At 31.7% G+C, this 15,842-nt stretch overlaps 1 protein-coding gene across 2 annotated transcripts in view; it reads left to right on the forward strand.

Annotated features, from left to right (window-relative positions):
* The window catches only part of DSCAM (DS cell adhesion molecule), a 683,895-nt gene that overhangs the window by 401,024 nt on the left and 267,029 nt on the right, over positions 1–15,842 (forward strand). For both annotated transcript variants that reach the window (XM_031959192.1, XM_031959191.1), the window contains exon 10: positions 890–1,009. In XM_031959192.1, coding sequence (XP_031815052.1) covers positions 890–1,009 — 120 coding nt within the window. The remainder of the gene's footprint in view (positions 1–889; positions 1,010–15,842) is intronic.

Genomic DNA, 15,842 nt, shown 5'->3' on the forward strand with positions numbered 1-15,842 from the left:
AGAGAACATGTAAAGGGCAGGAACTCAGTATGATTGATTTAATCCTACAACAAGGTGTTAACTCAGTGGAATTGATAAGACAATGGTTATCTAGATTAGCATGTGGGTTTTCTAGTTCAGTATGATTGATTAAATCTTAAAACAAATAATGGTTCCCTAGTGATATAATGATTGGTGTATACTCAATATACTGCAATGATGTAATTCTAATAGAGCATATAAACTGGGACAAACTCAGCCAGACAGAGACTTCAAGATAGAGACTGTGCTGGTGGCTTTCCTGTCTCCTGCACTGAAACCAAGACCCATTTTGGAGGGCTTCCAGAAAGTTAGCAGGCCACTGTGAAGGAGATAACAAAGACTTTGGACTTTATCTCTGATTATTCTTATGGTGATTACTCTGCTAAAACAAAGGCTGGTCCCAAAACCTCCAGAAAGCTAACCAGAACATTATAGGAAAAAAAGAATATATTCAGAAACTGCTCAAACTTTCAAGAAAAAATGTTTTCCTTTTTATTTCTCAATAATTTTCTGAACTATTTTTCACAAAATTTATACCTGAATATGACATTTGATCATACAAATATGAAAGCATAATATATTCTCCAGCTGGTTTTGCCCAACTGAAACTTTTGGTTCAATAACTTGTTCTCAGAGATTGGCATTGCTCTTCAATAGCAGTTCATGGTTGTAAATATAAAAATTAACAGGACCAGAATCACTTTTGCCCCCCTGTATTTTCTGGTACCATATAATCTAATTTTTATGTTATGATATATTTGAAGTTTTCTGTTTTTTTCAAGTTCATTGGAATTTCTGAGCTTTTTAATAATTCTCTGGTAAGATATCTTCTTCATCTAAGTGTTTTATCAATGCTTTCTCTTTTCAGTTCCACCTAAATTTGTGGTTCAGCCAAGTGACCAAGATGGAATTTATGGAAAAGCTGTCATCCTTAATTGTTCAGCAGAGGGTTATCCGGTGCCCACAATAGTCTGGAAATTCTCAAAAGGTATGAACATATTGGGTTTGGGGTCTATTTGTAAACAACTATGCACATATAAAGTAATAAAAAATTATCACAGATTTGGAAAATTCCCTTTCAACTAAATGAAAACTATAGTACCTCTGAAAAATTGGAAAGTGGTGGATCCAAATAACCACCTTTTTTTGTTTGTTTGTTTAAATCCCTTCATGTTGATGCACTAAGTACTGGTAAACCACTTTACCAGCTTTTTCTGTGATACAACTCTGATGTCAGCTTCTTTAACAGAAGACATCACATATTTATCGTCAAAAGCTATTTCTTCTCTAATTTTTAATGTCCTTTTTGTTTATTTTAGTTTTGCTTTTTGGCCCTTTAATTTTAAAAAGCATATTCAGTTCATTAATTTTCTCTTTATATATTTTGTTAATGTTTATTTGTAGGGATATAGTTTTCCCTTCATAAATACTTTGGCAACATCCCAAAAATGTTGGTACATTGTTTCATCATTATTTTCTTTCACTTAATAGTTCTTTCTATCCTTTATTATTTGAACCACTCACTCAATTTTCATTTGTATCTATGTCTTATGTGTGATTCATGAACAAGTGATTCTTTTTATTGCATTATGATCTTAAATGATGTTTTATTATTTCTACTTTTTTAATTTTTGTTTCAAATACAAAGTCCTTTTCTGTAAAAGTTCTATGTAGCATTGAGAAATGCATATACTTCGGGTGATACTATATAGAAGAATTCATATGTCTTTACCTCTAGTTTCTCCAGAAATTTTTTTCAGTTACAGATTTTTCTTTTATTTATCTTCCTGTTAAAGTTATCCAAAATTGATAGAGGAACATTAATGTCTCATGTAACTATTGCATTATTTTTATATCTTCATATACAGGTAATGCTTCCTTTATGACTTTAAATGCTAAGATACTTGGAAAATAAATGTTTATTACTGATGTTATTTTGGATTCTATGGTTCCTTTCAGCATAACATAGCTTGCTTTTTATTTTCCTTTTCCTTTTATTATTTTAATATCAGTTTTCTTTTCTTATTAAATTACATGATTACCACTCTTGGGTTTTTTAATTCATTGGGTACATGGAAATTTTTTTTTCCAAATCCCTTAATTTTATTTTTTTGATGTTTCCTGTATGCAACAGATTGTTAGGGTTTTTTTTTTTTTTTCTACTCTCTCACTTTCATCTTAACTAGCCAATTGGCATACAATACATTCACATAGAGAGTTTGATGTAGAAATACAACCTACTCAAACATAGAGGGGAAAAAAGGTTATAGAATTAAGGAGAGATAATCATAAGAAAATCATACTGAGAAAAAATAACCAAGTGGCTAGCAAAATAACCAAGGTCTTGGAGACTAATTACTGAGATCTCTAGCTGATTTTCATATGCAGTTAACCTGGGATCAATGCTCATGAGGATGAAAGCAGGTCCTTCCAATTCTTACATTAATTAGCATTTCATGCTATTTCTGACTAATTCAGGGAAAATTGTTATTTTCAAAGTTTCTAATTATTACAATGATTATGAATTTGCAGTCTAAAATAATTCTTAATAATTGTCCCCACAAAAGGGAAAGTTTTTAAAAAGAAGAAAGATATGTAATGTACAAACATCCTTCAGGTATGATCTTTTCACATTATGACTTAGAGGGAAGATGTAATAGCAAATGGAGGAATATGACAAGGAAGGCAAAAAGTAATAATAAATTACATAATCAGGAATATAAGAAAATTTCTACTATGGGAAAACGTCCTATTACTAGCAAGAACCTGTATTTCTAAGAGTGAGGCAAAACAAACAAACAAAACAAACAAAAGGTGTCAGAGGGCAAAATAAAAGAAGTAACAGAAACTATTTAAATGTGGAAACAAAGAATAGGTCTTTGAAGCTTTAATTCTATGATGTATTAAAAAATTAAAGAAAAACTATGAACAAGGACCATGTATAGAAGGAAAAGAAAAAGAACAGAAAATTATGTTTTTTAAAAGAAAAAAATTAATAAAACCAAAAAGATGAAGAGGAGGGTGAAATTCACTTAACTATAGGGAGGGGCAAAAAGAAGAATTAAATAACTATATAGAAAGCCAAAAAAAAATAACATAATAATTTAAGTAAAACTCCAATACTAGGGGAAAGTTTCACAAATTGGAAGCCTCAGCCTCTTGACTGAGAAAAGGAGATGCAGTGAGAACAAATTTGTGTAAAGTAAATTAAGCAAAAATAATAAGGGAAAAAGTACTTTCCTTTTAAAAGGAAGAGGAAAACACCCTAATTAGATTGGATTGCACAATGAGATATGGCAAAAAGAAATAAATACTGACAGATTGCATAAGAAAATAAAACCCTGCAATCTGTTACTGACCAAAAACACACATATAAAAAGATGCACAGTAAATATAAAAGCAATTTAAAAAATAACACCAACACTATAAAAATTATTCTTAAAAATTGAGAAAGCTATCTCAATACTTCTCTTGAGACTGACAGTCCCTAAAACAGACCTAAGCCTTATAAAACACAGAAGGATATGGGAAAAGGTAATTAATGAATGCTTAAATATTTAAAATATAAAATTTTATCAGATTCAGGAATTCACCCAAGAAATCAGCCATCATATTCAAGTTGAGGATAACTCAACATTAGAAATATAATCAATCCAATTAATTGTATTAAAAATAAACTTCCAAAAATGTAGGATTTTCTCAGCAGATCAAGAAAGAGCCCCATTTATGTGGGGGAGAGATGGGAAGGAAAGAAAGAAGGAAGGAAGGAAGGAAGGGAGAGAGGGAGGGAAGGAGGGATGTAGTGCTACTGCTAGTGGAGAGGTGTGAAAATTGAGGTGGAGAATCCCCTCTGACCAGAGCAAGTCCAATGTGTAAGAATTCACAATCCCAAAAAGTCTGAGTGGCAGAAAAGAGATTTACTGTTCACTAAGAAGGAGGCTTTCTTAGTGGGCAAATTCCTAATGAGGAATTTGGCAAAAGTGGATTTAACAAACCCCTGGTTATTTGGGCAAAATGTTGGCCTAGGGCTGGGAGTTGTCTGTAATCAATAAAGGACATCCGACAGAGATCTCCAATTGAATAAAATCATTCTGAAGGCTTTTCCCCAGAGTCTAGGAATTCCCTGAAGAGGATGCAGGCCACCCCCAAAAGATCTCAGTTTCATTGTGTTTGGGGGGGGAGGGGGTATTTGCCCAAGATCTCCAATAGAGCGAAGCCACTTAACTTGAGAAGGTCTTGTCTGGGAAGGTATGCTTTCCCAAGAGAAAGCCTGAGATGCCGAATCTCCCTTCTTTTAAAGATTAAAGGGGACACAATTTCAGGATTCACTCCCATCAGAAGGAAGGAAGTAAAGAAGGAAAAAAAAGGGAGGAAAGGTGGGAGGAAGGGAGGGAGGGAAGAAGAAAGAGAAAGAAAGCAACAAAGAAACAAGAAAGAAAGGAAGAGAGAGAAAAGGAAGGAAGGGAAGAAGAAAGTATAAATATCATAAAATGTATTTGTCGAAACCCAATTATGCATGATATTCCCTGGGATTACACTAGAACAGAGATGTCACATCCACAGCATAGGAACCTTATACAATCCATCAAATATCTGGGAATGGCCTGAACCAGATGATAATTTAATTTGAAAAGGTTTAACAAATAAGAAACCATGATACAACATAGTTAATATAAATTTGTGATTTGTTAAATCAAAATGAAGCCGACTGGAATTTATTTCTATTAGAGTTTGAAACCACTGCAATAAAATCTTTTCTAATAAATACAGGAGGACAGCAAAGATGCCCACTTTCCCCACTATTAATATAGCACTAGAAATTCTAGTAATAGCATTGAGAGAAAAGAAAAAAAATTAAAAAGAGTATACAAAAGGAAGTTAAATTACAGTCAATTTTGAGTTTGTCTGTGAGGAAGTGGTGGTAATATTCCCATAACATGGAATGGAAGTCAAAAACATAAAGGCTGATACATTGAACCTATGAGAAATAGGGGTTAAAATTCACATGACCAACAAAAACTGTAATCTTTCACTAGAGATTGTTGAAAATCCATTTTTTCTGCATACAATCTTTTATAATGAAATATTATTTTAATAGTATTCATCTAATAATAGAATGTTAATTCTAATAATAGTTTTCTAACAGTAACCATGAATAATATAAAATAAAATACTGAAAACAAAATTAGAAACATGCAAAACATTTTTCTTGCTAGCAATTCCCTAGAAATCTGACATTTTATGTTAACATCTCAATTAAAATTAAAGAACATTGATTTCAGATAGCATTCACTTCTCATAACTCATGAAATCTACAGTACCATAAATGCTATACAACAAATAAAATTCTTAAAACTAAATTTTTTTAACCTAAACCTTTCCTACATTTCCCCATCAGATGGCAGTTTGAGGATATTATACTATATAATACCACTGTAAACCTCTCTAGCTTGGCCATCATCTGCAAACCAAGGGAAAAACTACTAGAATTTTAATCATTGCTGTCAGAAAATGCCAAGACTGGCCAAGATTAATGAAGTCTTGAAATCACCTATAACACTCTTTCCTTCACAGTTAATCAATGACATTGTCATGATCTTCCACAAACTGTCACAAATGACAGTACCAAAAACCTTGGTCAGATTCAGAAATGTTGTGGACAGACCTCTGATTTACTCTTGGCATTTACCATAGAACTGTGAGGCAGCAGACACTGTATCTACCATCCTTTGTCTCTCTCTGAACCCACAATTTCAATTATATGATCATTTTCCAAGAATTCTGTTAAGAATCTTGCCATTAATGACTAAGAGAGATCACCATTTCCCACTGATGATTTTCACAAGGCAACCTATTTATGTTTCCTTTAATAGAGATGGGCAAGTGTGGAATCCTTGCCATCCTTGAGAATAATATGCTCTTGTCATATAACCCAGAAAGTTTCATTCAGGTTATATATGAGCAATGGTTATTACTACTGGAATAGAGTGAGCACTAAGTGTAAAGCCAGACAAGAGGATCCTAATGGTATTCAAAACTTTTGTTTCAGTTGATAGTTTAGCTAGACGAGAATTGACTTTAGTCTGAGAAATATGGTCAATAGCATCAGCATTGTAAAGTTTGATAAACCCAAAGACTCCATCTTCTGGGATAAGAACTCATTATTTGACAAAAAATTGCTGGGAAAATTGGAAAATAGTATGGGAGAAATTAGGTATTGACCAACACCTAACACCCTATACCAAGATAAGGTCAAAATGGATTAATGATTTAGACATAGTGATGCTACAAACAAATTTGAAAAACAAAGGATAGTCTACCACTCACCTCTGTGGAAAAGGAAGGAATTTAGGAATACAGAACTAGAGTACAATATGAAATGCAAAATGGATAATTTTGATTATATTAAATTAAAAAATGTTTGTACAAACAAAACCAATGCAGAACAGATTAGAAACAAAGCTGAAAACTAGGGGAAATTAACTAAGTCCAAGAATTCTGAAAAAGACCTCATTTCTAAAATACATACAGAATTGACTCAAATTTATAAGAATGCAAAGCATTCCCCAGTTGATAAGTGGTAAAAGGATATTAACAGACATTTTTCAGATGAAGAAATTAAAACCATTTCTAGTCATATGATGAAATCCTTAATGAACATTAATGCAACCATTTTTTTTTTTTTTTTTTTAGTTTATTTATCCTGATCATGTCATTAATTTAGTTGTACAGGGCTGAAACTCTTGAGTCGATGCACTGAGGTGAGGACAGCTGAGCACTTGAGGCTAACTACCATTGGACAATATTTTATGGGCATATGCTTGGAAAATGGCCCTTCCCACTATCCTATACTGGCTTGATGATTGGTGTATACAGAGGATTGTAAGAGAGACTAGGGGATAGAGTAAGACTAGCCAGGGTTACTTTGGCAGTAGATGAGGAAGAAGGAGGTTGTGGAGATTCTGCTTCCATCCAATTCACTTCTGCCCCTAAAGACCAAAAATAAAGACTTTTGCTTATCCTGACTCCGGCTGATTTTAAGGCATCCAGGGTGCTAACGCAGTCGCCACATTTAGTATTTCATTTTCCCCTGGTTACATGTAAAGACATTTGTTTTTAAAACTTTGAATCACAAGTTCTCTTCCTTCTTGCTTCCCCGTGCCTCCTTCATTGAGAAGGTAAGGAATTTCTTATAGTGTAATCATGCAAAACAGTTCCATAATAGTTATGTTGTAAAAGAAAATATATACCCAACCAAAAACAAAAAAAACTTCAAAAAATAAAGTTTTAAAAATGTGCTTCAATTTATATTCGGACAGCATCATTTCTTTCTCTGAATATAGCTAACATTTTTCATGGGAAGCCCTTCAAAGTTGTCTTGTCTCATTGTTTTACTGAGAATGACCAAACCATTCACTGCTGATCATTTTACATTATTGCTGTGTTCATTTATAGTATATCACTTTTCATTAGCTCATGGAAGTTTTTCCAGGTTTTTCTAAGAGTATCCTGCTCATCATTGCTTACAACACAATAGTATTTCATCATAATCACAAATCACAATTTGTCCAACAATTTCCCTAATTAATGGACATCTCCTAAATTTCTAATTCTTTGCCCTCTAAGATAAGTGCTTAAGCAAGGAGAGTAAGCTATAATCCTTTCCTGTTTTCCAATAAAATAAGGAATGAAACAAGGATAATTGTCACTACTTCACAGATATATGTGTATATATATATTAATTTAAAGGAAATATCAATAGAATATTATTTCTAACTTTTAAAACAAATAAAAGATTTACTTTGTCTAAAAATTTTACATTGATTAATATCATATGTGATGTTAAGGTTATTATATTGATTAATTTCAATTGAGATAAACAAAATGTTTGCTTTTTACAGGTGACATGATTATATAAAAAAATGCAAGAGAGTAAGTGAAGTTTTGGGTCTATAGTCAAGAAGACTTATCTTTCTGAGTTTGAATTTGACCTCAGACACTTACTAGCTATATTACCATGTTTGCTTCAGTTTCCTCATTTGCAAAATGAACTGAAAAAGGAAATGGCAAACCAGTCCTATATCTTTAAAAATAAAATCCCATGAAATCATGAAGAATCAAACCCAATTGAAATGATTGTAAACAAACAACAAAAAATCTTTTAAATTAATTGAAATAAAGACTTCGGCAAAAGTATAGGCTATGAATAAATCCACACATTTACTATTTCTCTATAAAACCAATAAAATTTCTGTAGGAAGAAACAGAAAAAGAAATTCCATGTAAAATAACATAAACTACTTGGGCATCTACCTATTAAGAAACACAAAAGAAGTCTGATAATAAAATTACAAACTGTTTATAAAAAAAGGCAGGCCTAAATAATTGTAAATATATTAATTGCTTAGAAGTAGAATGCATTAACAGAATGAAAATAATAGTATTCCCAAAATCAATATACTTATTATTTAATATCATACCAATAATACACTTAAAGATTTCTTTAAAGATCAAGGTGGGGAAATAGATTCATGATATGAAGGAACATCACTAATTTCAAGGGAAATTTTCATATGAGAGTAACCTGATCTCAAATTACAAATCCATAGTAATAAATATCAATGCAGTTTGATACGTTTTTAAAATGAAGAATGAGCATTGAAAGATTTAAATATACAACATATGGGAGAAAGTGAACTTTGAAGCATATCAAATGATAATTTTAAAAGACCACAGCTAACTAAGGGGAAAAAAAAAAACTCATTTGGTGAAAATTCCTTATAAAGTTGGAGTGTTCACCTTTTACAAAGATATTATATATGACCTATGTCTGAACCTACTCATGAGAGGACTTCGGTACCAGCCCAAGTCTGCTCATGGGTGAGAAGTGATGAGATTGAACTCACAAGGATGGTCAAAGAGGAGTCCATTTATTCAAAATTTTCTCAGTCTTATATACCCTAATATACTTACATAATATAGCACATTGTACATGTGCTAACTATAGGGTACTGCACATGCGGGACCACATAAACAACTTGCTATTGTGTGAAGATGTTTCCTTGTCACTTTAGCATAACTCTGCTTTAATTACAACACAAGTTGTCATGCCCCCTGACTTCTCAGGAAGGCTAAGAGCCCCCTAAGGGGGGATAGGGAGCCAAATCAGACACTTTCCTTTTACTAGACTAAAGAGTCTTATACATTGCTAGGGCTCCCCACTATCTGTGACCCTTTGCAGACCTAATATCATAAACAAATTAAAGAAATGTGCAAAAATATATCTAGATCTATCAGATTTAGGGATAGGGTTAACATTCATTATGAAAAAGGTAAGTAGAGGATCATAGAAGATAAAAATGAATAATTTTATCTAAAAATTTAAAACCAGTTTTGTACAAAAAATGCTAAGATTAAAAGAAAAGAACAGAAAAAAATTGCTGCAAATTTCAATGATAAAAATCTCATTTAAAAGATATATGTGAGTTATTCAATTTTATAATAACCATTCCTCCAATTGATAAATAACATATTTTTTTTAAAAGTTAATTTTTAATGGAAGACACCTAGACTATCCATAGGTATGAGGAAAATGCTCTAAATCATTATAGAAAAATGCAAACTAAAGTAATTCTGAGGTTCTACCTTATATCCATTATATTGATAAAATTGAGGAGGGAAAAGGTCAATATGGGACAAGTTGTAGGAGGTCATGCATTCATTGCACTTATTGGTGGAATTTTGAGTGGCTACAATCATTTTGAAAAACAATTTCTAATTACAGTCAGATCTTATTTTATATAAGTAAAGTAATTTTTACATGATGCAAATTTGCCTGATAATTTGGGAAAGGAAGGAAGGAGGGAAAAAAGAAGGAAGAGGGTTGGTACATAGTTCAAAGACACAAGGGGCTGGGACAAAACATGGGATTGGAGGCAGGGAATGGAATGGCAGAAAAATGGAGGCCAGACATGGACACAGACTGGAGAAAACAGAGAATATGTAGACTGGGGAGAGACATGGAATGCCCCAGTGTGGATTGACAGAAGATGCAAGGACCAAACATGTTGAGCTCTGGGTGAAATAGATAGAGATCACCTATTTCTGGGCCAGAGGTCTCAAGCAAAGTTCTGATCTGCTAGCTTCTGCTTTTACTTTGAGAACTTGGGGGGAGAGGATATTAAGGTTTTTTTTTTGTTGTTGTTGTTTGAGGAGGAGTTGGTGGGAGGTGCCAAGCTTCAGGACACAGTGTATGTGTTTGGAGAAAGAGAAAGAGACGGAGAGACAGACAGAAAGAAGAGACAAAAAGAAGGAAGGAGACAAAGACAAAGCATTATGGTACAAAAAAAGTTAACATAGGCAAAGTTTTTTTAGAAAATTTTTTTCAGAATGCTTTATATAAAACTGAATTTCCAAAATGCAAAGTTATGTGAAGCAAAAATTATTGAAAAGCAATTTAGTAACAAAAAGTTATTGTAGCCCTTTAACCAAACCAGATTTATACCCAAAAGAGATAAAACAAAGAGGGAATGGTTTTGCATGCACAACATATTTATAGTAGCTCTTTTGTGATGGAAAACTAAGAAGGTCCACCAATTAAGGAAATGTTTAACAAATTGTGATATATGAATGTGTTGGAACTTTTATGGTATAAGAAATAAGTAAATAGGTGATTTCAAAAAAAGGAGAAAAGATGTGTAAAATGTTGTAATGAAGTGAGAAGTATCAGAACAATGCACAATATTACCAATATGATTTTTTAAAAATTTAAACATTTATGAATTAATAAAGAATAAAATGATCAAGATCAGGAGAATAATTCACAAATTTACAGTAAGACTGTAAAAACAAACAACTTTGAAAATTGTAAGAAATCTGATCAACAAAATGACCATTCTTGATTCCACAAAATCAATGATAAAACATTCTGTCTTTCTCCTGACAGGGAGGTGAAATAAGCCTTTTTTAAAAATACAGCCAATGAGAATTTTTTTGATGTTTTCCTATGCATACATGTTTATAAGGAATGTTTTATTTTCTTTTGAATGAAATAACATTTAGCAGGGAAGAATAGATTTCTGTTAATTATTTTTTTTAATATAGACAATGCAAAAACATTCTAAATACCTACAATATCTCCTTAAATGAAAGACAATTTTTAAATAATTACAAGGATATACAATGGTCATATATAAGGCATGGAAGTATCATAAAGTTATTGATGAAATTAAATTACAGATTTCGTTTCATGCAAAATCAGCTAAAACTATACTTTACAGATCTCATCAAAATCCTAACATAATTTATTTGAAGAAGCAAAAGCTATGAATAGGGAAACTGTTTTTCAGTTTTTCAGAGGAGGAATGATCCCTGAAGATTTTTATCAGCTCATAAGTCATCAAAATAGTTGTGCATAGGTTAAAAAATAGAAAACAAGAATATAAAAAACTTACACTGAAGAATTTTTTAAAATAATGCATTCATTAACCAAATATTTGCAAACCTTAAAACAATTAAGAAAAAAGCTCCAAAACTGACAATAATTTCTGGTAAAATTGTAAAGCAATGCAGCCGAAATTATGACTGGGTTTCCATCACCATATATAATAAATGCAAAATGTATATAAGATTAAAGAGGACAAGAAGGAAAATCAAGTTAACAAATCATTAAAATGACAAGAATAATCAGAAACACTTTTATATCATTATATGCCTACCAATTAGAGAATTTATTAAAAAAAAATGAACCTCAACCTTATTCTAGAATTTCTTCCTACTGTCAACTGATTTCTGGAGCATCTTTTAAATTTTCTCTTTTACTAGGTAATATTGGCTCATTATGATATTTGTTCAAAGTTCTTTGTTTTCTTTTTGAAGTTGTATTAAGTGTTTTGTCTTCCTTATGATCTTCTCCGTTGATTTATCTCTTTGTGGGCTGGTTCTATAGTCAGGCTTTCTTTTTTGATCTTTTGGTTTTTCAGCGTTTCTATGATATTCCTTTTATTTGATATTCCTATGGGAGAAAATATGCTCTCTTTAAAACGTAACACTAAAAGTTGTCAAAATAATTTATATAGTACACAGCTTCTAGCTTGGAATTATGCTTTAGAAAAAAATTACATATATATGTACATATGTGTGTATATACGTATATATGTATATATAAAGATATATGTGTGTATATATGTATATTGGGACACAGATATATACATCCTTTAACCCAACTATCCCAATACAATGCATATACCCAAACAAAATCAATGATAAAAACAAAGATTCTATTTTCATGAAAATATTTATAGTAGTATCTTTTATAACAATAAAAAGTGGGAAGAGAGGGAGCATACCCACATCTGAGGATACACGGTCAAATAATGATGTATGGATATAATAAACTATAAGTAAAAATGAAAATAGCTATTTCAGAGAAGCATAGACATATCTATATGAATTAATGAAAATAGAAGTCATGTAGAATCCAGGCAATATACACAATAGATATCACAATGAATGCTTTAAAAGGATGAAACAAAAAATCATTTTTGATGCTATAAATTTATAATTCTGTAAATACTGTAAATGTAAATGCTGTAAAATATAGTGACCAATTGTAGACACAAAGAACATAAATAATAACATTATCCACATGCATCTCTGCTAACATGAGAGACATAACCAAGATGCAAAAAAAAAAAAAACCTGATTTAAATTTATAGAATTATTATTGCAAAAGATAAATGTGTCAAATGTTATAAATAAGCAGTTTTCAAGGAAGATTTATGAAAAAGTTTTCCAAATCATTATTAATTAGTGAAATGCAAATGTAAATGTAAAAATTATAATTGTTGATAGGAAATTAAGAAAAAAAGATTCATAAATACATTGTCAGTAAACTTGTGATTTGGTCCAATCATTTTGAAAAGTAATTTGGAACTATGCTACAAAAGTCACTGAACTGTATTTATCCTCAAACACAAGGATGTCACTTCAACAAATATCCACAAATAGATCAAAAAGAGAAAGGTCTATATGCAAAATATTTATAGCAGTTTTGTTTTATTGTATGAAAGAACATGAAATTAAAAGAATGCCAATCAATTGAGAAATGGCCAAGTATGATATGTAAATGTAATGGAAATTCCATGGTGAGAAATGATGGAAGGGACAGTTTCAAAGAAACCTGAAAAGACTTTATGAACTCATCCAAAGTGAAATGAACAAAACTTTGTATATAATTTACAGAACCATGTAAATTATATGTAGTACTATGTATGAATAAACCAATAAATGAAGAAAATAAAAATTTTTAAAGGAAAATCAATGTTGCCAGAGTAGGAAATAATAGGTATGCAACATTTTATATATGCTGGACTTGATGTTTTTGTTTTCTTTAATTCCTTTTTCTTTTTTTCTTTCATTTTTTTTCTTTATGAGGATTGAAATTAGGGGAAAGAAAAAAGGAGTGCTGGCATATTGGGGGAAATGTAAGGGAGATAAAACATAAAATATTAATAATTTTAATGAAACATGAAATCTTTTAAGAAGACAGTTTAAAAACAAATTAAAATTTAAAGGCTTCTGCCTAAGACTTCCTGATAAAAAAAGAATATGGTTTCCAAGAAATAGGAATTATACCAACATAAACAAACAACACCCTTCAAGTATTGGCCAAATGAATTCTCATATAATATTTTAAAAACAGATGACCCACAAAGTTTATTGAAAGATTAACACTTGGAGGGAACAGCCAAGATGATGGTGAGGACATACATTTCTTTCTGACCTTCTCCCACAACACATACTATTTAGCGAACCCAGCCTCTGAATTAGGTCTGGACTGGCAGAATCTATGAATATTGGGAGTGTAACAAATTACTAGCAGAATATAATTTTGAAGATTGCCAGAAAAGGTCTGTTTCAATCAGGCACAGAGGGAGGCAGACCAAGCACAAGAAGTCAAGCACAGATGCCAGTGTAGGCAGCTCAGGACGGGGGCAGTGTGGACTCTACAGGCAGAGAATCTACAGGAGGAATCTACAGTAGTGTTGACTACTCTGCCCTGATTGCAAGCCAGTAGATCCATCAGAGAAGTTATAAAACATCCACCATAAATATAAAAAGTAAATAGTAAACCCCAAAATGCCAGAATTTCATGGGACCTGGTCATGCCCACCCAGAATCACGAGTGAGTCATCATGGACTCAATTCAGCCGCTGCTGCTTATAGAAGAAGCTTGGACAATCTCCTTTGCCCTAAAAGTATATGCCAACTTTAAAAAAAAAATGAATAAAAAAGCAAAAAGAGCTCTGACCATAGATAGTTTTTATAGTAAAAGAGAAAAACAGATTTCAAACCCTGAGGAGATTGAAATCAGATCACTTCCAGATGAAGCCCCAAAGGATGATATAAATTGGTTCCCATAACACAAGGCTCTCCTAGAAGAATTTATAAAAGATTTTAAAAGAGAGCTAGAAAAATGGGGAAAGGAAATGAGAACTTTACAAGAGGGTTTGGAAAAGAAAACACAGGAATTATCTGAAGAAAATTCACTACAAAATAGACTTAGTGAAATGGAGGCATATAAGTCCTTAAAAAAGAGTTGACAAAATGGAAAAAGAAAACAACTCCCTCCAAAAACAGAATTTGTGAAATAAAAAAGGAAAATAACTCCTTAAAAAACAGAATTTGTGAAATAGAAAAAAAAATAAACAGAACAAAACAACACATTTAAAATTCAATTGGACAAATACAAAAAAGAAGTAAAAGAAAAGTAAGTGAAGAAAATAATTCACTAAAAATCAGAACTGAACAAGTGGAAATGAATGACTCGCTAAGACATCAAGAATTAATCAAGCAAAACCAAAAAAAAAAAAAAAATTAAAAAAAAATAGGGCAGCGAGGTAGCATAGTGGATAGAGCACCAGCTCTGAAATCAGGAGGACCTGAATTCAAATCTGGCATCAGACACTTAACACTTCCTAGCTGTGTGACCCTAGGTAAGTCACTTAACCCTAATTACCTCAGGAAAAAAATAAGAAAAAAATGTAAAATACCTACTTGGGAAAACAACTGACATGGAAAATATACCTGTGAGAAACAATTTAAGGATTATTGGACTTCTTTGAAAACCATGATGAAAAAAAGAATCCTAGACACTATTTTTCAGGAAATCATCAAAGAGAACTGCCCAGATGTCATAGAATTAAAAGGAAAGAAGCCATTGAAAGAATTCACTGAACACCTCCTGAAAGAGACCCCAAATTTAAAACTCCAAGGAATATCATGGCTAAGTTTCAGAACTATCACTCCAAAGAAAAATGTTACAAGCAGTTAAAAAAAAATCAAATACAAAAGAGTCACAATAAGGATCCCTGCGGACCTACCAGCTTCCACTTTAATGGATCAAAGAACCTAGAATCTGATGTTCCAAAAGGCAAAGGAACTTGGAATGCAACCAAGAATAAACTATTCTGCTAAACTGAGTATTTTCTTCTAGGGAAGAAAATAAACATTCAATAAAACAGATGAATTCCATATATTTCTAATGAAAAGACCAGAGCTAAACAAAAAATTTGGCCTCCAAATATAGAACTAAATAGAAGCATAAAAAGGTAAAAAGAAAAGAACCCTTGAGAATTGTATTTCTTTTATGGGTATACATAGAGAGTGCATGTATAATCTGATTATACTATTATAATATAAAAAAGAAACTAGAGTTGGAAAAGGATTGTACTGGAAAAAGGGGAAATTGGAGGTAAAATAAGAGAAATTACATCTCATGAGGAAAGGAATCTTACTCTCATCAGATTTGGCTCAAAGAG

Source organism: Sarcophilus harrisii, chromosome 3, assembly GCF_902635505.1.
Source record: "Sarcophilus harrisii chromosome 3, mSarHar1.11, whole genome shotgun sequence".
In the NCBI taxonomy this organism is placed as follows: Eukaryota; Metazoa; Chordata; class Mammalia; order Dasyuromorphia; family Dasyuridae; genus Sarcophilus; species Sarcophilus harrisii.